This window comes from Pezoporus occidentalis, unplaced genomic scaffold (genome assembly GCF_034315485.1).
Source record: "Pezoporus occidentalis ecotype Australia unplaced genomic scaffold, CSIRO_AGI_Poc_V1 ctg77, whole genome shotgun sequence".
In the NCBI taxonomy this organism is placed as follows: Eukaryota; Metazoa; Chordata; class Aves; order Psittaciformes; family Psittacidae; genus Pezoporus; species Pezoporus occidentalis.
The window spans coordinates 3,515,117-3,539,968 of record NW_026916126.1 but is presented as its reverse complement, the minus strand read 5'-3'; the positions used below and the strand labels follow the sequence as shown (position 1 = coordinate 3,539,968).

Genomic DNA, 24,852 nt, shown 5'->3' with positions numbered 1-24,852 from the left:
CAGAGAGTGCATGTGCCCTTGTGAAGCCAGTGGTGCAAGGGAAGAGCGCAGTTACGACTTGGGCTTCACCCCCATCTTCAGGACAGAATCCTCTTACTGTAACCAGCATGGTAAGAAGAACAAGTCCCCTGGTTAAACAGTTGGCACAGTTCCCCAGCACGGAGAAAGAAGAGGAAAAAGACCATTTCAGCTACCCATTACCAAGTCCTAACAGGAATTTTGTAACATGTCTTTTTATATTGACAAAACAAGGACGTGAGCTATTTCTTGTATGCATTGCTGGTTTAATTAATGAGAGAAGCTCCCTTCAGAATTGATTTCAGGCAACTCCAGAAACCGTTTGTGAATGTCTAGAGCATCCTCTCCCTGCAGCTCACACCAGCATGCCCAGGCGAGCTCCATGCCAGCTGTGGGGGCCTGGGTAGAGGTGCTGCTGTGGAAGTGGGAGCTTGGCATGGATTAACCACCACAGGACCTGCACAGGCACTGTAGCAGAGGCATACCCTGACTTGCAAAAGGAATGTGATATATAAGAATTATTCTCCATCAAATGCTACTATTTATATTTTTTATATCCTCCAGGGGCTTGAATACTTCTGGAAGCTCCCTGTTCCTTGAAAAAAAAAAAAAAAAAAGAGGGGGGGATGTTGAGATGTTAAGAAACTACTGGAAAATCTTAATATGGCTGTCTTGTTCAGAAGAAAGGAGAGTATTTATCTCCCTCAAAAGTTTTTTCTAAAAATCTCTAATTGCATTACAAGATATCTTATTTCCTTGGAATTTCATTTCTCTGTCAGACATCACTGAAAGGGATATTTTTCTTGTCAAATTTTGTGTAATTACAAAAAAAAAAAAGGTACATTTTCTTGAAACACTATGGTGGTGAGATTTCATTTGGCATGAAAGACGTTACAGAAATGTAGGTGTATTGTTGTTGTTGAAAATAATTTTATGTAACAGAAAGTTGACGGACTTGTAGGTCTTTTTTGGATTTGAGATGTAGTTATTATTCATTTCCCAGTGCTTGCAGAACTAGCTGCCCTCCTAACACCAATGGGAGAACTTTGGTGGACTGCAGAGGGAACTGGTTTGGGCCACCGGTACCTCAACTTAATTCTTCCTTTCAGGAATACAAAAGAGCAACACTCTGACTGGCAGAGTGCAGTGAGGAAATTAGCTTAATTACTAAAGCAGTAACACTTACTACAAAGCATGACACATGAATAAAAACCAGGAGAAAGGAGCCTGTAGCTGAAAAAAAAAATAAAATAAAAGCTATATGAGGCTTTAAAATGTTCCCTTGTGTGCATATACGCAGTGTTTTGTACAGTAACCATAAAAATGACATGGTTGTTTTATACCTTTCAAGCACAAGCAACCTGTTTTGACTTTGTAGCACTTGGTGAGTCATTAGAGAAACTGATCTTTACTAAAAGCTTTGCCATTTCTCTTGTTCTTACTGAAATCACAAAAATAAAATATAAAAAAAGGCTTGGGTAAGATACGTGCTGCAAAACCAAAGTAATGTGCATGTTCACTGTCTCCCGATCCCTGCCATGTGCCAGCTTGGGTAGCAGACTTGCTTTCTCTTTGCCATCACCAGGCTAGGCACTGGCTCCAGAGTCACTTGTCTGAGGTGGAGCCTCACTGGATGCACAGTATCTTGCTTCCTCCCTTCCTGCAAGAGCATAGAAAATAAGGAAATGAGAGCATCTTTTTGCTCATAAATAGGCTTAGACACTGTGTGATCTGGTGTAGCTGTTGGCTGTGATGGCACCTGGCTGAGCTCAGTCCACCTGCCTGTCCCCAGGTCCCAGCCATGGCACGCCTGAGTACACTAAACCTCCCAAATGAGAGCTGCAGATACATGCACTATACCCGTCACAGGTCCCTGGGCTCATCCCCTGCCCACTTAGCCCTGCTGTGCCCCTGCTCTGTGACATTCTGAACCCAGGCCTCCACCCCGGCTGAGGTAGAACTTCCCTTTGCATGGGGATCAGCACAAATAAAACGTAGAAGACAAAGACATCAGAAAGACTTTGCCCAGAGTCTGTGATCACACCATTGCTCTCCTTAATGATCAGCCACTGGAAGTGAAAGTACTTTACAGGAAGAAAAGCAACAACTAAACTATATATAAAGCAAGCATTGAATTCCTTCTCAATGTAATCTATTTTTTTTCCCAACCAATCAATTAATGTTTCTGCTAACAAAGAGGTTATCAGCTCATAAGTGGGAAAGAAGAGGTCTTATGTGAATGTGAGGGGGTTATGCAGCAGATGACATACTGCAGAAAGAAGCATTCCCCACATCCACCTCTCCCACAAGACATGTCACACTGAATCAAAAAAATGGGAGAGGTCCCTGCACTATGGGATCATCTTATCTCTGAATCCAAACATCTGTGCATTTTATTTACTTATTTTGAAGGCTGAATAAGCAGCTATGTGTGCAGAGAGGCAGCAGGGTATTCATTTGCTTTATTGTTCGTACCTTCAATCTTCCTCTGACTGGTTGTGTATGGTATTTCGCCACTGTGTACCTGTGGACTCTTTCTTGGTATCTGAAAGCTCGTCAATAAAACTAACTGCAACAAGAAAGGAACAGCTTTCCTATCGTGTAGCACTTTCAAGTTATCTCTTGATAGCAAGTGGTCAGATGTCACACTATAAACCCCCAGTATTCTGGGATAATGTATAACTTGAAGAATAAATCCAGTATTGTATTCCTAGTCTTTCACATCAGATATATAATACCCAGTGTCACTGCTTTTCCCTTCAGTTTAAACAGGGTTGGTCTGTCTGCTTAAGCTGAATGTTCTTCTGACTCCTACTCCTTTTCTAAAACTAACCCACTTCATCTGCTGCCTGAATAAAAATCTTGATGTTAGTCACGACATCTTGCTGCAGTGTTTTATTCACAAAGTTTGACAGAAAAATACATGTTATGAAACCTGCTTTTAATGCTTGATGGAAATAGGTCCAAACCTGCCTGGGCAGCTGTCCGTCTGTTAATCTAAAGGCAGCAATAAGGGTTCCAATGCATTTTTACCCTACTTGATGTATTTCCAAGCTTAGGTACCTACTGATCAGACCAAAGACCATCATGCTGTGTGGACCAAAGGCTCATCAAAGCCATTTCCTCACTTCTGACAGTGGTAAATAGTAAGTGCACTGGGGGAGAGGAGAAGAGGACAAGTAAATCATGATGATCCTCCCACAGGACATTCTCACCTTGCCTCAGTCACTGCTTAGGAAGTTCTCAAGCCAGCTGTTGTGCTCACAGTTTTAATAGCTCTGAAAATGTTTTTCTTCTAGGATTCTGGTCATTTTATGAAGCAATTTAGACTTTGCACCCCATAGCATCCTAAGTAATGAGATAAACATATCCAGTCAATGCACAAAACACTTTCTTCATTTGCTTCAAATCTGTCTGATAACACTGGAACAGGTTGCCCAGAGAGGCTGTAGGATCTGCATCCTTTTTTAGCAAGAAACAGTGAAACATTTCTTTCTTTTCACTTTCTTTCTCATTGACCATGCCACTCATGATTCCACAAACCACCACAAACCAACAGGCCCTCTCTGTCCTTGCCTGGTCTCTTCTCCAGACTCAAGGGGACTGTTCTATTTAACCTTTCCCCATAGGAGAGGGTGAGCTGATCTGTACCTTCACTCATCCTTGCTACCATTCTCTGAATCTTGATTAATTCGACTTCTTCTTCCAAGGAAGGGGGAAGGGACCAGAACTCCCTGCAAAGTTTAAGAGCTGAGCAAACCAGGCACTTCCTAGAATGTGAAAGTGTTATTTCCAGACTGTTTGCTAAACTTCTAATAATCTGAATATGGACAATGTTTTGAGAGCCATGAGGCAACATTTTCTCTATAATGACTCCTATTTCCCTCTCTGAAACTTGTTCTTGATTATAGTCCCATCTTATAGCATCCTTATTCCTCTCCTTTGCTTATGACTCCTCTTCATCCTTGCACTTTCCGATCAGATGGGGCAACATCAGTGTTTGTGGGGCTGTATAGTGAGCCAGACAGTCTCAACAGCAGCTGTTACTACATCAGAGCCAGCTTGGAGAGGAAGGGCGCAGCTCCTTGGCAGCCAGGTGGATGCTGGCCACCACAGCCACCTATGCTTCCCTGCCCTTTGCCTCAAAGCCCTGCCTCTCTCCTGCAGCACCTCCAGGGCCTCTCTGACAGTGTCTTGCCATGCTTCAGAGAGCTCCTCAGCAGAAACTGTCCCCACAAAAAAAAAAAAGTAACTGGTAGTTTTATTCCATGTTAACACCTCAAAATGGCACTGCAAAGGACCAGAAAACACCCAAGGCAACAGAGAGGATAGAGTGGGGCTGTGGAAGAGGGGCAGATGGTGCCACTGCACTGCAGCAGCTGCCGTTACATCAGCCTAGGCTGCAGTGGGACTGCAGCTGTGTACATGCTTATTGGAGAGGAGACTGTGGAAACTCATAGCCTGAGGAAGGAAGCTGCTAATGAGCATCTTTTCTTCTTCCCTTGCTCACATGCAAAAGTACAATTCTTTTAATGGTAACTGATAATAACTATAATATGTCATGATAACACCAATTTTTTTTTTCCCAGAAAATCCTTATTGGCTTTACATAAAGTGTCTTCACAAAACTGTGCAAGGTATATAACATAGAAGGCTATCTTACAGAAAAATAAAATGAAATTCAGGGAACCAATACTACGGCATTGAGTTCATACAGTCCACTAAGAGCGGGCAAGAACAGGACTTAAATGTCTCAGTGTTCAGTAATGTCTTTAACAACTAGAAAAACTGTTGTTTGGAAGAAAAAATTCCTCCATGTAATACTGCTTGGAAGAAGAGTGAGGAGAAGCCTGAATGAGCTGTCTGAAGTAGGTACCTAATTCCTTTTTGTGCTTCTCAGGTACTTTATTAATAGGCTTATTTTGCAGTATCTGGAGCCTTTCTTCCAGTTTTTCTTCTCCAAGTATGATGGCTCAGGCTAGATGCCTCACACAAATAGAAAACCAGTTTTCCACCTGGGCTGGACTACTCGCCTTTTTCAGATTTCTCTTCAGAAATCCCTTCTGACTTCTCTTCTGATTTCTCTTCAGAAATCTGGAAAAGACAAGCCCAGCTCTTCTAATAGCTAAGGGCACATCCTCCTCCCAGCCAGGGGTCTCTGCTCTCCATCTATGGCCCCCATTAGGAATCTTCCTGGGCCTGAGTTAAGAAAGGATTTCAGCATTTTAATACATCTTTCCTGCTCAGGAGAGCACTGCAGTTAGGAACATTTACACTCTTTTGCAGACCCCATGTACTGTCAATGAACTCTTGTAGAAAATGGTATCATACCCACAAAGACAATAAAGCACCATAAGTGTAGCATAATTGGTGGGACTTTCCTGTTTGTCTAAGGTTTTAAACAGTCTATATTTTTATATCATATGACTTCAAAAATTATATTTGTTCATGTAATTAGAGACTGTACTGTCACAAGGGAGCCAAATTCTGACTCTGTGTGCAACCTGAACATTGTCGTTTCCTGGCATCTGCTAAAAATACATTCTTAGTGCACCCTTTTATAGGTTTTCTCCCCCTCTGCTATTAAATATCCTAAGGCATTTTAAAAGTGAAAAAAGATGCAAAGAGTAAAAAAGAAAACTGTTTCTTAACAACCATGGCAGTGCAAATACCTATAAACATTGACAGGAGAGAAAATCTTCTGCACACTCTGGGAGGTATAACCACAAAGACAACATCACCAACAACCATTTCCAGCTTTGAAGAACCTGATCACAACCTGAACTGCCATCAGAAACTTAGACTGTCCCAACAAATACTTTCCACCGGTAGATCCCAAAGTGAGTTAAGAAGAAAGGCAAGTATTATCCCCATTTCACAGTCACATAAGGGTAGTGGTTTCCAGAGAAGAGAAGGGAGATATCTAGCAGTAAAGCCATGGAAAAGCACAAAGCTCACCTAAATCCTAAACCAGAGCATGACCATCCTTTGTAGTATGCTGCCTTCTATGGAGTTTTTCATCATCAGAGGACACCCTACCACCTTGTTAAAGCACCCCACTCCATTTTAGTAAACACAGGAAGAATAAGATGGAAGTCTTTCTTATTCCTATTCAATTATTTTTGTGCTCAGTAGTTGATTTACATGTAAACAACAGCCTACTTTTGCACCAAATATTGTTAAGAAGGAATGGTGCCACTTGTACACTGAGCTCTGACTCAACCCAGGCCAACTGGACATTTAGACCATGACTGTTCGCTAAGGCAGCACTGGGACCTCTCATAGACAACCGAGACAGGGCTCCAACCACACTGCAGCACCTCTTTCTCCCTGCACTGAGCATGAAGGACATGACAGTGGCTTGCATTGCTCCTCCAAAATGACCAGGCAAAAACAAACCAGGTTTCAATTTCATTTAGACTTCAGGCTGCTCTGCATGTGACTGTATATTGTACCTCCAATAAGAAAAAGCAAGAACTTCCCCTAGGCTCTCCCAGGAAGCCCTTGTCCTGAAATTGTTGCAGAGAGGACAGCTGTACAAATCATTTTTCTCTTCAGAAAAACATGATATGCAGAGCAACATGCTTGGTTCCAGAACTCAAAGATAAGGCAGGATGCGGGAATTGCCTCCCATCCTGGCCATGAACCCAGAACCACATCCTCTCAGGAATGACCCACTGTTTTTTCCTCTTTGCTTACTACAGACCATGAGAATGGTGGACATCCCACTCCAGCCTGAAAGGGATCGTTTACCCTGTTATGAATACCATGCATCGACAAAATGGGATTTTTTAGCAGCCCACAACTAGTCAAATCACAGCCTCTGTAACTGGAGTGCAGAGATGCAGTCATACTTTGTGAGGGCTCTCCTCCCATCCTGAAATATTTTTTTGCTTCTGATAGTTCAACAATATGCTCTTCAAAACAAAGAAATACAAATGCAACCGCTTTTCCACCCCTCTTGTTTTTAACTAGACAATGGTCTTTTCACATCCCCCAGATTAAAATGAGATGGTTTTGCTTAAACCTGTATACCAATATACATATTTTCAGGCTGAGACAATGTTTAATAAGCTCCTGCCTAAATGAAAAATTCTATCCAACAGGCATTGCTTAGGTAGATTTGCAGTGATTAAAACTCAAACTTGAAAAGAATTACCTGTATACCCTTCATTATTATGATTGCATCCCTAGTACACAGGGAATCATGGCTGGAGTTATAACAGTATGTGTTCCCATATTAATCCCACCAAAACCCAGGACAAGTCTATCCTTAGGTAAAAAACTACTGAGCATTCAATATCACTGGCATTCACTTAGCAGCTCTTGTGCAAGCTCTGGAGGGGCTCAATTTCTACGGTATTATTGTCCCTAAAATAGGACAAAAGTCCATGAAAAGCAAGGCTTTTCACAGCTGTGAGGGAGTCATACTCCCATCTATTCTAACAAAAGGACGAAGCCCAGAAAGGCAGAGTTGACAGTATAAATTAATCCCTTTTAATATTTTCTTGCAGTTTAATCTCAAATGCCACTAACCAACATGTGTTTAAAAACAATCAACTGGTCTCTATTTTGATAGTGGTTTTGTACACTCTAGAATCAATTTTCTCTATTTGTGATCTCTTCCATCCTTTCATGAGTTTAATCATCTTATTTAAAAATGTGCAAGAACTATAAATATCAGGAAAAGCTAACCTTTCAGGCATGAGGCTGAGTGGGGACGTGCATATCAGTAAACACATTTCCTGAGTAATAGCACACTACGCAGTTTGTAAAATGCAATTACGCAGTAGCAACTCTTATCAGGAAATGTATTTACACTGATTCCTTGTAGCAACAGATCAAAGAACTTATTCTACTGACCAATATGTGTATTTAATTGTACAGCAGTTTCTTACATAAATAGGTGAATTGTCTTCCTTTTTCTGAATAATTTCCTACTAATGGACAGCAGTTTTCCTGACACAGATGCTTTGCAAAGATTAATTTTTGAAAACTAAGACTGGTGTCTGAATTTAATGTAACTCTTTGTTGGAAAATTGCAGACATTTGAAACATTGGCTGGCTGTAGAGGAAAAGAACAGCAGTACACACAATGAGGCCACTATCCCGAGAAGAGACTAGCATATGGCCTAACCACAGAAATAACTAGATTTTTTTTTCTTGTCTATTTTCTCATTTGTTTTTACCCACCCATAAAACTGCCTAGAAAAGTTTAAGTAATATCCACCCAGCAGAGGAGAACAGAGGACCATAGAAGGCCCCAAATCCTGGCTCTCACTCCTTCAGCAGCCAGGGGTTCAGGGTTTCTCTACTTCCCAGCCATTAAACCAAACTACCATTGATGCAGAACTTCCAGTACAGATGAGCAGCTGATGGCCACTCCTTTATGGGGGATTTAAAACATTTTGTTTCCATTCTCCATTAAAAAATCCCCACAGATAGTGTAAGGGCTCCCCATGTAGGAGACATTACTTCTGGAGTGCTGCCCTCCATGAAGCCCTACTCATTTAAGAGTCCCAGACTGTTTGGCTGCTTCAGCACAGTCAAGAATACCTGTAAGTGCATTTTTGCTAATTTGCAGCAATTAGTAGCATGCTCCAGACAGCATTGGCTGTGGTTTTCTGTGATTGTTTGTGCCATAAACAGCTGAGCTGAGAAGAGGAGCCACAGGGATGCAGCTTTATTGAAGACTGAGTGAGAAGGTCCAAGTCCACAGAGCAGCCCAAGGAACCAGTTCTTCTACCTTTACTTTCTAGAGCTGCTATGAAGATTATTACAAATTTTTTGTTTTTTTTTTTTTGTTGTTAAAAATGAGCACCTGTTGGAATAGTTTCCACATTTTAAAAATAAAAAGCTCTTGGAGTTGGAGCTCGAGAGAGGATGCCTTCAGCACCTGAGCAGGGGGAAGCAGGAGGAAGCACAGCGTCCAGGAGCCTCACCTCAGAGCGACAAGAGACACCGAGGAAGCCTCCAGTCCTCGACGGGACCTGCCCGGGAGCCGGCAGCTCAGCTGACGAGAGCGAGCAGCTGACTCACACGGGGCGGAGCCAGGAGCAGCGGCACCAGCCCTGGCTGGGTAAAAACCTGCCCCAGGGGGTACAGCAAGGGGGTTCGCGTGGGTGGTGAGCACTCGCTTTATGACCAGGCCCCGCTTTGGGAGCTCTGCTCTGGGGGCTCTGCTCTGGCTGCCCCGGCGGTGGCAGCGTCGGCACCAGACAGAGCCGATGAGAGGGGAGGCTGCAGTGCAGAGCTCGGGGTGCAGAAAGTGCCTGCCTTGGTGTCATGAGGGGAGGGTGCGCCATGGGCAGGGCTGCACTCGGTGCCCTGGTGGAGGCCCTCCTGCAGCAGGGGCTGAGCTGCGGGGCGCTGTCAGTAGCTGAAAGGTGTCAGGGAAGCTGAGAGGAAGCAAGAATGCTTGCTCCAGGCCTGAACTGTGCAAGGGGCCACAAGTGTCCACTGTAGCTCATGGAGAAAAGAAGGAGGCTGCTAACCTGGGAAGCTGGCAAATAGTAACAAAACTAGGGGCTAACGAGGAAACACCCTCGCACCATGAACAACCAGCTGATGCACTGCTAAAGAAGATCTCTACTGGTGCTGCCAGGAAAAAGCGGCGAGTCGTAGTAGTAGATAACACTACTTTGAAAGGAACAGAGGCACCCATCTGTCAGCCTGACCCGGTCTCAGGGAGGTGTGTTGCCCACCAGGGGTTTGCATCAGGGATGTTGCAGACAGGCTGCCTGCTCTAGTAAGTCCCACTGACTATTACCCACTTCTAGTGATCCATGTGGGTGCTAGTGATATAGCAGTAGCCCAGAGAATATAAAGAAGGACTACAGAGCCCTGGGAGAGCTGGTTAGGGGCTCTGGAGCTCGGATAGTCTTTTCATCAATTCTCCAGGATAAAGAGGAGGACCTTAAAAAGGCTAGGAGGATTGGCTGGGTTAATAAATGGTTAGAACGGTGGTGCCATAGTCAGGGGTTTGGGTGTCTTGAACACGGGACCCAAGTTTGTAGGCCAAGTCTACTGGGGGCTGGTGGAGCTGAAGAGCGGTTTTGGTAGGAGGCTTGCCAGGCTGGTCAAGGAGGCTTTAAACTAGATGTGTTGGGGACGGGGGGCATCATTCCATCCCAACACACACAGTCAGTTGCCAGAACCTATAATAAATGCTTGGAGCAATGTGGATATATTCCAGCCACTCCAGCCAATGAGCCAGCTTCAGCTGGAGCTCGGCTCAGGTGCCTCTATACAAATGCCCATAGCGTGGGGAACAAACAAGAGGAATTAGAGATGTGTGCACATCTACGGGGGTGTGATATAATAGGCATCACAGAAACATGGTGGGATGGCTCCTATGACTGGAGTGTTGGAATGGAAGGTTACAGGCTCTTTAGAAAAGACAGGCCCAGCAGGCGGGGAGGAGGAGTTGCCCTTTATGTTAGGGATAGGCTGGAGAGTATGGAACTCTGTCTGGGGACAGGTGAGCAGTCCACAGAGAGTTTGTGGGTCAGGGTAAAAGGAAGAACAGCTATGGGAGATATTACTGTGGGGATCTGTTCCAGACTGCCCGATCAAGAGGACTCTGTGAATGGAGCACTCTATAGACGGATAGGAACAGCCTCACACTTGCAGGCCCTTATTCTCATGGGGGACTTCAATCAACCTGATATCTGTTGGAGTGATGGTACAGCCCAGCACAAGCAATCCAGGAGGTTCCTTGACTGTGTGGAAGACAACTTCCTTCTGCAAGTAATAGAGGAGCTGACAAGGAGAGGTGCCATGCTTGACCTTGTCGTCACCAACAGGGAAGGGCTGATTGGAAATGTGATGCTCCAGGGCAGCCTTGGTTGCAGCAATCATGAGATGGTTGAATTCAAGATCCTCATGACAGTGAAAAGAGCGTACAGCAAGCTCACTACCCTGGACTTCAAGAGAGCAGACTTTGGCCTCTTCAGGAACCTGCTTCGGAAGGTTCCATGGGATATAGCCCTAGAGGGCAGAGGGGCCCAGGACTGTTGGTTGATATTCAAGGATCACCTACTACAAGCTCAGGAGTGTGGCATCCCAACTGTAAGGAAGTGCAGCAGGAGGGCCAGGAAACCTCCTTAGGTGGATAAGGAGCTGCTGAGGAAAATTCAGCTGAAAAAAAGAGGCTTCTAAAAGACGGAAGGAGGACAGGTGGCCTGGGAAGAATACAGGGATGTTGTCCGGGAAGCTAGGGACCAGGTTAAGAAAGCTAAGGCTCAGTTAGAATTAAATTTGGCTAGGGATGTTAAGGATAACAGGAAGGGATTCTATAGGTACACTGCAAATAAAAGACAGACTAGGGACAATGTCGGCCCCCTCAGGAAGCAATTAGGAGAACTGGCTACACAGGATTTGGAGAAGGCTGAGGTTCTGAATGACTTCTTTGCCTCAGTCTTCAGTGGCAAATGCTCTGACCACACCACCCAATTCTGGAAGGCAGATGCACGGACTGTGAGAATGAAGACCTTGGGCCCACTGTAGGAGAGGGTCTGGTTCGAGACTGTCTTAAGAAACTGAACATGCACAAGTCCATGGGACCTGATGAAATCCATCTGCAGGTCCCAAAGGAGCTGGCAAATGAAGTTGCTAAGCCACTGTCCATCATATTTGAAAAATCATGGCAGTCTGGTGAAGTTCCCAACGACTTCCCAACGTAATACAACCCCCATTTTCAAGAAGGGGAAAATGGATGACCCAGGGAATTACAGACCAGTCAGTCTCACCTCTGTGCCTGGCAAAATCCTGGAACAGATTCTCCTGGAAGGCATGCTAAGGCACATGAAAATCAACAAGGTGCTTGGTGACAGCCAGCATGGCTTCACTAAGGGGAAATCCTGCCTGACCAATTTGGTGGCCTTCTATGATGGGGCTACGGAACTGATGGACAGGGGTAGAGCAGTTGATGTCATCTACCTGGACTTGCGCAAAGTGTTCAACACTGTCCCACACAACATCCTTGTCTCTAAATTGGAGAGACATCAATTTGATGGATGGACCACTTGGTGGATAAAGAACTGGCTGGATGGCCTCATGCAAAGAGTTGTGGTCAGTGGCTCAGTGTGCAGCTGGAGACCAGTAATGAGTGGTGTCCCTCAGGGATTGGTGTTGGGACCGGTCTTGTTCAACATCTTTGTCGGTGACATGGACAGTGGGATTGAGTGCGCCCTCAGCAAGTTTACCGATGACAGCAAGCTGTGTGGTTTAGTTGATACACTGGAGGGAAGGAATGCGATGCAGAGGGACTTTGACACGCTTGTGAGGTGGGCTGATGCCAACTTCATGAAGTTTAACTAAGATAAGTGCAAGGTCCTACACCTGGGTCGGAGCAATCCCAGGCACAGCTACAGGTTGGGCAGAGAAGAGATTCAGAGCAGCCCTGTGGAGAAGGACTTGGGAGTGTTGGTTGATGAGAAAATGAACATGAGCCAGCTTCAGTGTGTGCTCGCAGTCGAGAAAGCCACCCGTATCCTGGGCTGCATCAAAAGGAGCATGACCAGCTGCTTGAAGGAGGTGATCCTGCCCGTCTACTCTGCTCTTGTGAGACCTCACTTGAAGTATTGTGTGCAGTTCTGGTGTCCTCAAAAAAAGACATGGAACTGTTGGAACAAGTCCACAGGAGGGCCACGAGGATGATCAGGGGACTGGAGCACCTCCCGTATGAAGATAGGCTGAGAAAGTTGGGGCTGTTCATCCTGGAGAAGAGAAGGCTGCGTGGAGACCTCATAGCAGCCTTCCAGTATCTGCAGGGGGGCTATAGCGATGCTGGGAAGGGACTATTCACTATTGACTGTAGTGATAGGACAAGGGGTAACGGGTTAAAGCTTAAACAGGAGAAGTTTAGGTTGGATATAAGGAAGAAGTTCTTAATTGTGAGGGTGGTGAGGCACTGGAATGGGTTGCCCAGGGAAGTTGTGAATGCTCCATCCCTGGCGGTGTTCAGGGCCAGCTTGGACAGAGCCTTGGGTGACATGGTTTAGTGTGAGGTGTCCCTGCCCATGGAAGGTGGTTGGAATTAGATGATCTTAAGGTCCTTTCCAACCCTAGCTATTCTATGATTCTGTATGGCCACAGATATTTAAGGAGGCCCATTACAAAGCAGAGGGACTGGGGACAGGGGAATCCCTCATAGCACATGAGAAACCCAGCTCAAGCCAACAAAGGGTTTAAACCCTCTTCTCCAATAGTCCCAGTGTGAAGCACAAGTGCCAGGTTACCACCTACTCCAGAAAACTTACTCTTTTCCCTATTTGGAGAATACATCTAAAGATCTGCTTCATCTCAGAACAGCATGGGAACATTTCTCACATGGCTCTGTTATCTGTATTTGTTCTTGGAAACGGCAGAACCAGTCACACTAAGGTTTCCTTTGACAAATTTAAAAGCAGGGTGGCAAACTGATAGATTGTGGAATATTTCAATACTTACAGCTAATTCATTACGAAAAATATAGGACATTCACTTGTGTTAACTCATCTTTCAGGTAAGCAGTTTTCTATATCTGGCACAGGCTTCATTCAGGTAGAAAAATGTCTTTTAACTTGTTTAAGTTAATCACATCAGAGGAAGAAAATAATCAACACTAGTCCAAATTGTAAAGAAATATTGTGGATTTGAAATATTTTTTCATGCCAACAAAACCAAGATATCATCTGCAAGCTTCACAAAACCCTAAACTGAACTATTCCCAGTCTGTGGTTATTATGGGAAAAGACTATACATTTATTAGTTGAATTGTGTGTAGAGGTTGATCTGTGTCAGCAGATACTGCCATATGTGGCTGACTTTCCTGTCATTTCTTACATAGATGCTCTGAAGTCTCTGAGTGACATTTACCAAGCTGTGCAGGATAGCGTCACACATGTCCCATTAATTCTAAGAAGAGATGTGTCGCTGCACTTTCCTTGAAAATTCCCATCATAACTTACATTGTCTAAGCATTTTGCATTTTCAATGTGCGATGACACAGAAGTAGAATAAAACCGATTATGGTTAATATCTGAGCTTGCAGAATGTTTGAAGAAGTTATTTTTGCTTGAAAGAAGGAAAGAAGCTGCCAGTTAACAATGGCAACCACAGTTTAGAATGCTAAAGAATAGTTTCTATCTGTATCTACCTATATCACATAGAGATCCCTTTTAGTGCTGTTCTGTGAGGAAGGCTGGTTTGGGAGGCTGGTTTATTGACTGATAATTTTCTCTAACCCAGGGTATTTCAATGTTTGCATTATAGATCCAGAAACATACAACTTGAAGGGACAGCCGCAATTTCCTAGTTCAGGGGTTCTGCAATCACACAAGAAAAGCATTCAAAAACTGAGGACAAATGTCACCAAATGGGTTGCATTTGTCCCTGCTCTTGCAGGTGCCTCCTGAAAGAGAAGCAGCCTCAAGTACCACACCAGTTCTGGTTACACAGGGTTATGCTACTGATGAACCAAGGAGATTAAAGAACTTGGACTCAATTTCTCTTGAGAATAAGGAAGGCCACATAAGCTGGAAAATATGGACCAGTAGCTTTAAGTAAGTGGAAAACAATTAAAATATTTTGAATGTGGTTTCTAAACACTTGTCAAATTATTTTGGTTTAGAACCAAAGACAGCCACTGTACGTCACTGCATTCTACTAGCTAGGGTGTCTGGCCATGCTCCCTTCATGTCTTTACTATTGTTATTATTAACTTAAATAAATACTTTTTTCATTAAAAACAAGTAATTAAAATTGAAATATTTGAAACAAATTCAAAAGCTATCAGGACATTAAAAAAAGTTTTAGTTACTACCATAGACAGAAAAAGTGATGTTTAAAATGATCTGTTGATCCATATGTGCAAAAGTGTGCTATGAAATGTGTTAATATGAGTTAACTAATGCATTCTGAAAACAACGCCATTCATTTTCTCAGTCCACCTATGCCCTACAGGACTTAAAGAAAAGAAGTGAGGAAGCCCAAGATACTAAAAAAAAAACAAACAACAGATATTGATGGATACAGTGGTCTCAAAGAGTGTTGTCCACACTGGCTAAAAATGGCCTGTGCTTCCTTTTACATGGGGATTGTAGGGAAGGAGAGGGTCTGCGATGTGCTGTGTAATTTAATGTCAGGTAAACTGTAGCCTATTTTTGAGGCCACAACCTAGCATGTGTAATAACCAGGTTGTTCATTTAACATGTACTGGCTTACTAAGTAAAGTAAATTAAAGACTGAGGTGGCAACGATGATAAGCAGTAAATTTGTTTGTTCAGTAGGGAGCTGAAACACATCGGCTCACGCTTTGATCAAGTTAAATTGAGAGGTTTCAAAGTACACAGAGGAAATGCTCCAACAGATTAACTTTGTCCCTGGAGGTTCGTCCCAGTCACTTTTCAGCCTTCTGCATTCTGTTATCTGTTTTGGCAATTCTGTAACTTTAAACTCAGAGAACCCATGGAGAAAAGTGACAGTGATAAAGGTCAAGAGTTGACTTCCAGGGTGATGGACAACATAAAGTCTTGGTCTTAAGAGACAGGCTATTGGGCAGTTATTGGACCTTTACAAGAGGGAAAAAAAAAATTGAAAATTAAGTGGTTTTAAGAATTTTAAATGCGGTTAAAGTGGTAAAATAGTACTGCAAAGCAGTATTCCTGCGTGCTGTGGAGATCAGTACTATAAAGCCTGGCTCCTGAAAGACCTGAGCCTCAGACTCAATTGTCTCCAGATCAAGGAAGGAACAAGCTTTCCATAAAATGTTTCCCATGGACAGGTGTTTATAAATAAATATTTTCTTACAAGTGGGCTCTCTGCTGTCTGAAACGGTGCCTGTTCACACTGCAGCCTACCTCTCTTTGCGACAGCACTACCAGGCAGGTTACTTTCACAAAGCTTGTAGGAACCTGATTTTCTTTGAGATCAATTGGTTGAAATTTGTCAATAAGTTCAAAAGATTTCAGGGGTGTGGAAGTGAGGGAGATACAAGCGTATGCAGCAGGATTGTATTAGCCTGATTTCTGTAGGAATCAGGATAAAATGTTGCAGCATTATAAAAATAAATAACTCAGCAGGCATAATTCCTCCAAAATATCAGTAGCTAGCCAAAACTTCATTTCTGCTGAGAGCAACAGGAAAGGGGAAAGCTGTCATTTTCCTGAGTGTTTAAGTATTGTAGCCTGTGATATCTACTTCTTGAGAAGTAGAAAAAAAAAATGACATTTCTCTCTGAAATAAGGATCATAGTATCTTTTTATCCTACAAGGGAATAATTCATTTAATTCATGGCAGCAATACAGATTTGTCCATGGAACTCAGTGCTATTAATGCTCACTTTTGTCAACTTTATGCAGTATTTAAAGCTGACAAGTTATTTCACTGTTAGGCATATCAATGCAAACGTAACTATATAGATCAGAGAGGTGCCTACATCTGTATGATGAAATAAACTCCATGGCCATAATACTTCAGAGTGTCCCAGCCTGACTCTAAAGGGAGCTAACCGGCAAAATCACACTCAAGTTACTAAATGTGAATTATCTACCATCATGGTTAGTACACAGCGTCTCATATGTGACTCAGAAGCTGAAGTCTATAAAATCCCTTGCAAAAATATGTTGCTGAGGTGGGTTTTTAACATATTTGACAAAAGTTCTAGTTTATTTTTAAAATAATCCAATATTCTAAGAAAAGTAAGGACAGCAATTTTGCAGTATCAAAGAGTATAATAATTTCTTATTTTATGGTCTTATTCTTTTGTTTCTATGTTTATGACACCGTAGAAACAGAATTATTGTCTCATTGACACAGGACCAGCTAAAAATTTCTGCTGTTTGGCAGAGTGCAATCCCTAACGAAGGGAAGTGACCTATTGACTGAAAAGCAACAGCAAAGCTGACTGGTCTGGTAGCCCTAATTTCTCTGCTATACTTCCTTTTTGTAGGAGTTAAATACGAGAAGCTTAAAGTACAATCCCAGAATTCCACAAATACCTGTTTCTCTCTGTTTTCTGTTTGTCTTTGTTTTCAAACAGTGTTGTCTTTCCATGTATTTCATAGTCTTTAAATCTTGTCACATGTAAGATGGTTTAGTGCGACATGTCCCTGCCCATGGCAGGGGAGTTGGAACTAGATGATCTTAAGGTCCTTTCCAACCCTAACTATTCTATGATTCTATAAGATATTACCCTTTAAAGAAGAACATGTGTACAAACAAGAAATTTTCATGCATCCTGATAACTTGGGATGGTGAACTTGACTGCTGCTGATTACTGTGCCCAAGGTAATATGCCATGGTGGATACGGTATGTATTTGTCACTGAGCAGCTAGGTTAAAATTCAAATGGTTGCTGCATGTTTCTTCTCTTCTTTATTATCTTTATTCCCATTTTTACCTTAACAGTTTTCTGGACAATTCCTTTGTGCTTATGGTTTTCCTGATTCCTTCATTATCCTATGTTAACTTCTTGTTAAACATTTTCCTGCTGTAAAACCTAGAAACTTTCTTCCTTCCCCCAGTGAGATCTTAACTTAGAAAGAACAGTTATAGCAATAATTCAGTTGGGGGAAGAAAAAAAAAATAACACAGCTGCTTAGCCATGCTATTCAACACTACTCCTTTTTCTTTTTTTTTCAGCATTCTTACTTAAATTTTTCACTTTTTTTCAGGAAGGGAAACTGTGTTGAGCAGAAGTTTTGCTCTCATCTTTACTAAGAACACAAAATACTGATTATTCATGCAAAAGGAGTCCCAAATTTAAACAAAAAAGTACCCTGTAACCTGGAATAATTTTTACTTAGAGCTAACAATCACTCCAGACAATTCATAGCAGTTTTGACTGGAAGTGCACAAGCTTAGCTTCTTCCCTGAGATAGATCAAAAATATTCCCAAAATAAACTTTCCTACAGTACTTCCATCAAAACCACAAAAAGAGCTAAAGATGAAAAAATCTCCAGAGTCTGTTGTACCAAGGCAAGAGGTCAAAGTGCTTGTACAAATTGGTGAAGAAATCATGTTTTATCAGTGACACCGCAGTTATGGAGGTTTGATTCGTGTTTGTAGGACAAGGTTCTCTCATTGATGGAGAACCCACCAGGCACAGAAAGAAAAAGATCTTTGTCTGAGCAGCAGCACATGACAGGCATCCTTGTGACCGGCTGACTGATGCAGCCCAGGCTGCCATCACTGGGGCTGTCTCCGCTCTTGAGCTCTGCTACCATGAGCTGGAGCCTACTCAGCTGCTCCTCCGTCCCCCACAAAAAAAAAAAAAACAAACAAAAAAAACAAACAAACAAAAAAAAACCCAGCCCAGGACAGCAGCCCTTGAAAGAGGCAGCTGTGCTCAGCATTAAGAGAGAAAGAGCAGTGCAGTGATTGGCCAGGCTGTTCCTAGAATAAGCCTATTTCTAGATTGCAGCAGGTATCTCTCAGAACTGAAGCGCTCTCCAAGGAAGTGACTTCGTTTTTCTTCTTTTTCTTTTTTTTCCTCTGGCATTTCAATGGGAAAGTTAAAAATAAATGAAATGAATCAAAGCTTTTTGACTGCTGCTGTTTCAGCTGATGCAACCTCCAGCAAAACACAAGCCTGAGAGCTCTTCATGAAGAAAAATGGGCTTCTGCACACAAGATTTTACAAATGCATTCTTCCCTCCTTATGACTTTGAGTGATGTTTTGCTTTTGAATGTTTATGTTTCCTTGCTATCAATGAATGTTTGAAATAGCTCTTCTGTACAGTAGGAAGCAACCTAACAAGCCTGAGTTCCATGAGGCAGCTGGAGCAGAGTTTACAAATGCTTGGAGAACATACACAAGAGCAACCCAGATGGATGGTACCATTCAAGGGAGTCCTCTGCTGGAGCCGGAGACAGAATGTGCCTGGAAAGTAACAGGCAACCAACCCAAGCAAAGGAGGCATCTTAACTTCCAAATGGATGTAGGTACCCAAACCTGTGGTCTAGGCTGTGATCCTGCTAGATCTGAGGGAAAACCTATAGGCAAAAGAAGCGAATCTGGAGTGATCTGGGATTTGCTGGAATGGTCTTAATATAATTAGATACTAGAGGAAGTGGATTAATGGAGGAATAAATAACAGATATGATTTCTCTGGAGGCAAAGGGAATGCAGGCACTATTGCCTTTTTGCATGTGAATGGACCTGAATCTGCAGCACTATGCTGATGGGACACGCATCATTCTTTGGCTATGAAGGAAGTCTTAAGCAGACTGTACTTGGGAAACTGTTTTGTCAAAACCAAAGCAAACTTTACAACCCCAACTGTAAAACAGTAAAAGGGAAGAAAAAAAAAGTTGTTCAACTTCAGAATGAAATATGGAAAACATTTATCACAGAGCCAGCTGAAGACAGTCTCCCAGACTCCTAGTACCAGAACCTTTGATGGCTGGGCGCTGCCTCCCAGATAACGGAGAGCACTCAGTACTAGACAGAGCTGTTCAAAGACATGGGATAACAATTAGGGGAAAAATTGGTTAAATAGCAGTTACAAAAGTTAGGGATTGAAAAATCAAGAGGGTCCAGAGGTGTTTTAGAACAGGCTCATGTGAAGATCAGCAATGTAGGAGCTCTTAAGATTCACAGCAGATACAAAATGCTGACAAAGTGAGGCCATGGGAAATTGTCTTGGCCTCCAACTCTCCATTCTTCACCCCCAAGCAAGACAGAAGTACTCCTTATTTACTATGAATCAGGGATTGACTCAAATTGTTTTGCAAGGCAGTGTTATCACCAGTGGCAGCTCCCTGTCCTGACAGGACTGAGATTACCCCTCTTGGAAATGGTTGGTTTATGAACTGCCCTCAATTCCCTGAGACTGCCTCAGTGCTGCTAAACCCATAGTTACACGTAGCGAATCCGTTTCTGCCAGATGCACTCAGTCTGACAAAGCAGGGCAGACAGCCACAACTCAGCATGCAAGACATCAAGCAGTTTGTAGTGCAGTATGGTACTTGACAGGTAACAACTCTGCCCCATTGCCTCCGAGTCCAGTGCATCAGTGAAATAGTGCCAGCACAACAGAGCACACTGCAAATGGAGGCAAAAGCAGACTGGTCTACACTTTGCAAGGTGGGATCACAGAACTGACTCACAGGAGTGGACGCTTGGCTATTGCTCTGCTGAGGAAGGCCTAGGGCAGGTAGGGTCCATCAGGGCAGGCAGCTGAGCATGGCAAGCAGGCACACTAGAACTAACACCAAAGGAGCTCAAGGTCACCATAAACACCTTCCAGAGACCGGAGGTCCTTCAAATGGTTTTAATTTCCCTTCAGAATTACATCTTGCGTCCATGCCTGTTGGCCAGAGGGGGAAGGGAGATGTGTCATGCTGGTCAGAGAGAGGTGCTGGTCTGGGCTTCTCCCTGCACAGCACCAAACTCACTGGGCACAGGGGGGCTGACAGCTGCATCCTCACCAGGACAACTTACTTGACCATCCTTCAGTGCCCACCAGTTCTCATGCTTCATCACCACCTGCCCAGCTTCCCAGGCACAGGACTTGGCCAGGCAGCACCCAGGACGTGGGGCCAGCCTGCCTTCTCCACTGATCCCAGTCCCCAGCTGTGGGGTGTTCTACCACCTCCCTCCAAAATCCTACAGCAGCCTAGCAGACAGGGAAAGCAGCATGGGGCTGGCTAGCCCCAGGCTCCCTGGCCCTTCAAGAGGAAGGCAGCAGGCCCTCTTACACCATCCTTCAATAATTTACTAGACAGGCACTAACAGCTTCCCCCTCTGTTGCAACAAGCAAGTCAAAAACAGTACAGCAGAAACATCCATCTCTGACATTCCTGCAGGTTTTCTGTAATGGATCACTTTTGATTAATCAGAGAAACAAGTTTGAAACAGCCTGCAGGATACTTAGTGTGTGCTTTTGTCTCAACCTGGAACAGCAAACCAAATCTCTCTATAAAACACGAACATCATAACTTTGCATTTATTGTTTCTACTTTCACAGGGGTATTCTTTCCTCTGCTATCCATGCAAAAAAGAAAAAATACCTAAAACATCTTTGTTATCATGCTAGACAGAAAAATGCAAAAAAACCCTTTGGGTTCACCTCTCTCTCTCTGACCTGTGAGCACAAAGCCATTGCTCAACAAAACATAGCACAAACATACAGCATACAACTTCTGTAGCTTCACTGTGCAGAGTTCCATCAGTTAAAAATTGAGCCAGGGACTGGCTTCCTACAGCTTGCTACCATTTGGACACTTACAGACTAAGCACAGATTATCTTTGATAAGGTCCCATGATGCTGAATGTGGAACCAACCTCAGCCTGCACGTGCAACCCCAGAATGCTGGAGTCTCTTGAACAGCAGTACACACAGGGAAAAAAACATCTTAAGATGCTCACTCTGAGACCTTTTGCTAGTTTTGTTGTACATTGCCCAAACCACAAAAAACTAAAAAAAACTGTTAAAAGACATCAACTTTATCCATTTTTTTCCCCTCAGGAATTAGTCTAAGGCCTTGCACTCTTTCCCACGCTCGCAGATTGCAGGTTATAAATGCGTGGGAGTAATGCAGTTTCGATCAGTCAGGTAGGCTGGGTTTCTGTTAGTTGGCTGCATACCTTTGAGCCCTATCAGCACACAGTGATCACTGGAATTCCTGGCATTTTTGTCATAGCATCAGAGGCAGTACTTTACAGAGTAAATACCAATGACCTGCTGTTCTGTCAGTGCTCTGTACTTACCTTTTATTTTCAAGTCAAAGGTTAGGCCTATTTATGTAAATCCTCAGCCATGGGCCAAGTAATCTGACCTCCTGGTTTTCATTCTCCCGATTGCTTCAGGTATTTTTCTTTAAAAGTTTGGCCAGTTAAAGCTATGGATCTTTTTTAAGGAGCCTTTGAAGGGCTCTAGGGGCTTTCACAGCCCACCCAGTTTGCAAAGTGGAAACATCAGTGACCCGATGCCCTGGGCACTTATTTAAAATTCATTACCAGGAAATAAGGTTTTGATATATAGCCCCTCCATTCTGAAGAATATCTTAAGGAACACATGGATGCCATTTTTTACTTTGGATTATGTGATCTCTGAAGCCACATAGGCAACAATAAATTATACTTCTGTTTGCCCTTCATTTCTAATAAGAACATTATTCAGCTGTAGATAGTTTTGACTTTCCATATGCTGCCCCTGCTTACAATTCCTTTGCTACTTCACACTTTGCCATGTCATTTTATTCATAAAAGGGTGTCCAAATCTGTATAACATGGAAAAGAACCTTACTGGTTTTCAACCCTGTTCTCTGAGATTCAGCACTGGTTATGTTCTAAGATTGAAAAGCAAGATGAGTATCTTCTGAGTAGAAGAAAAATCCAGCCAGTTTGCTAACACATAAAGGCATGCAGCTACTCTAGATTTTGTCTTATCACCTATGGGCATAGATGCTACGTATTTCCCATATGACCAAGAACAGCCATAGATAACTCCATTGTGGGAGCTATTTTCTCCCCTTTCCAGATATATTAGAGTGTGAAACCCTTATCAAATCATTACTTCCTCTTCTGACCATGGATAATCTACATAAAATGAATTCTATCATGTTTCAGAATTTATTTTTGCTCCCATTAAATGTCACTTTAAGGCATGCACTGGAAAAAGATAATTGATGTAATAAAAATATGTTCTTTAAATGGTCCTGGTACCAGAGCTCATGCTACCATCTGAAAGCAGCAGCTCTTAACTGGAATTTGACTTCTGCATTTTTGGCCTGTGGGGACTGAATGTACAATCAGCTGAAGTTTCAGCTTCTGGGGCATTCATTATACAGCTAATTCTCCAGGTGTATTCCTTTTAATTATGGGAATAGTCATTTGTCTGCTCCTGGTGAAAAAGGCACTGCAAGAAACCAGGCTAAGTGAAAAGCACCATTTACATTCTTCACTGCTATGTGCTATTGCCTTGAATTACAATGTTCATTTTTTCAGCCCTCGGGTAAATACAGCCTCACTCTGAGGGGGGAAAAAAAGATATTTCCTGCATCCCCTACTCACAAACAAAGGAACACTGAGAAAACATTAAGGAAGGAAGGTCAAGTCCTCCATTTGAAACCGTTAGTAGCTAAAACATGTAGGCTGGGTTAGAGTTAACAGAAATTGTTAAGGCAAACAGATGAGAGATGAAGGCTTAAAATAATGACAATGGCAGGCAAGTGGAAATAGAAGTCAAACTGTCAGAAAAGGTAAAATTACAGGCAGGCTCTCAGGCCTTCACAAAATGTGGAACCCACACTTAGGAGATAAATTATTTGCTGGGACTTCTCCCCGCCTTTCATCATTTTGCAGGCCACTTCCCACTCTCAGCTACAATTGCTCAATATGTGTGCAGCAACTCAACTATTGCTTAAATGCCAAATTTTGAAAATACTTTGACTTTCTTTGAACTGAAGGAATCGGCATTGTTTGATAAGGCAAGTTCTCAGGAGACACTGTTTGAGACCATGCTCTGAAGCACTCTTTCCTACTAGTGCACATTTTCATTGACACATTTGGATCCCCTAAAGGAGAAGGCAGGAGCAAATCATTAACATACTTAGCTCTATTGCTTGGTTGGGTTTTTTACACCTAGCCATCTTCCTAATATAAAATGGAAGTCACTGCATAACGTACCTACGCCCAGAGGCTGAGTGCTGTTATTAAGATTCACCAGAATCCCTTTTAGCACATGTGGTCAATGTCTCCATGCCTCTATCCTTCCCTCCACAAACACTGAATGCTTAGCATATGGTGGGCCACAAAACAGCTAAGGGGAGGACATAGAAGAAAGTCTGAAGGGTTGGGGATTGTAAGACCTTCTCTCCTTGGGACCAGCCAGTATAGGATGAGACAGAGATACTGACATGATCCTGTTTGCCTTTCCAGTATATGCCCAAATAAAGTTAGCATCACTCCAGGTGCACTGCAGGGTATCTTTTTACCTCTCTATATGCCTTCATTACCTTGACCTGAGTGGAAGCCATATGGGCAGTGGAATGTAAGCCTTCCAAGCTGGGACCCACAGCATTTCACAAACCCAGGTGGACACATTATGCTCATGAGTACAAAGTCCAGCTTTTCTGAGCACAGTTTCACTCAGATGAAAGCAGGTTTAGCAGTATGCAGAAGGACTACAAAACATTTTCAGTTAAAGAATCCATACTTACATAGAATTTGATATAAGGGGACCAAAGGTCTATAGGCGGGTGTAGTGGAGCAGGAGGAAGGGTAAACTGCTGCAGGTTGAGGTTTCCCAAGAGCACAACTTATCCAAGTTCTGCCATTTCCTTCTCACCCCAGCCACAAATTCCAGCTAGCTCTTGCGTGCCAGTACTAGGCCTTGCTATGACCCTGTCGTGAGCTGGTTCAGGGAGTTAAACCAGGTAAAAAGTAACTCTGCAGGAAAAAGCAGTAGTCTTCAATCAGTTCAGCTTCACGAACTGGCTCATGACAAGATCAGAGAAATGCTGAAGTTGTGGCAAGGAGAGAGGGAGCGAGGTGCAGGACCAAACTGTGATAGCTGCAATTTAGACCTAAATCACCTTAGACATCTACCCCTAGACAAAGAGCTAAGCTAGTCTGTATAACATCACAAGCATGAAATAATTCCCTAAGTTATTGTTCATGTCTCTATTTATACAGAAAGCCCCTCCAGAAGAGAGGAGTGCATGAGGATGCATCTTTCTGAGGTAACACTTTCCTTCCATGAATAAAAAAATATCTTAATCTGCACACCTCTCAAACACAACTGCTGGCTAAGCCTACAACCTTAATTTTTCTGCTGGGCCCCTAACCAAATATAAGAGCTGAACTCAGAGGGCTGTTCAGCAGGGCTTGAACAGCTGATCAG

The 24,852-nt window shown here is 43.1% G+C and overlaps 1 protein-coding gene across 1 annotated transcript in view; it reads left to right on the top strand.

Annotated features, from left to right (window-relative positions):
- Positions 1 to 11,808: 11,808 nt before the first annotated feature.
- Positions 11,809 to 24,852, top strand: part of LOC134155374 (uncharacterized) — a 422,006-nt gene continuing 408,962 nt past the window's right edge. The window contains exon 1 of the mRNA XM_062602513.1: positions 11,809 to 12,102. Within this exon, the coding sequence (XP_062458497.1) occupies positions 12,036 to 12,102 (67 nt within the window). The 5' untranslated portion in view covers positions 11,809 to 12,035. The remainder of the gene's footprint in view (positions 12,103 to 24,852) is intronic.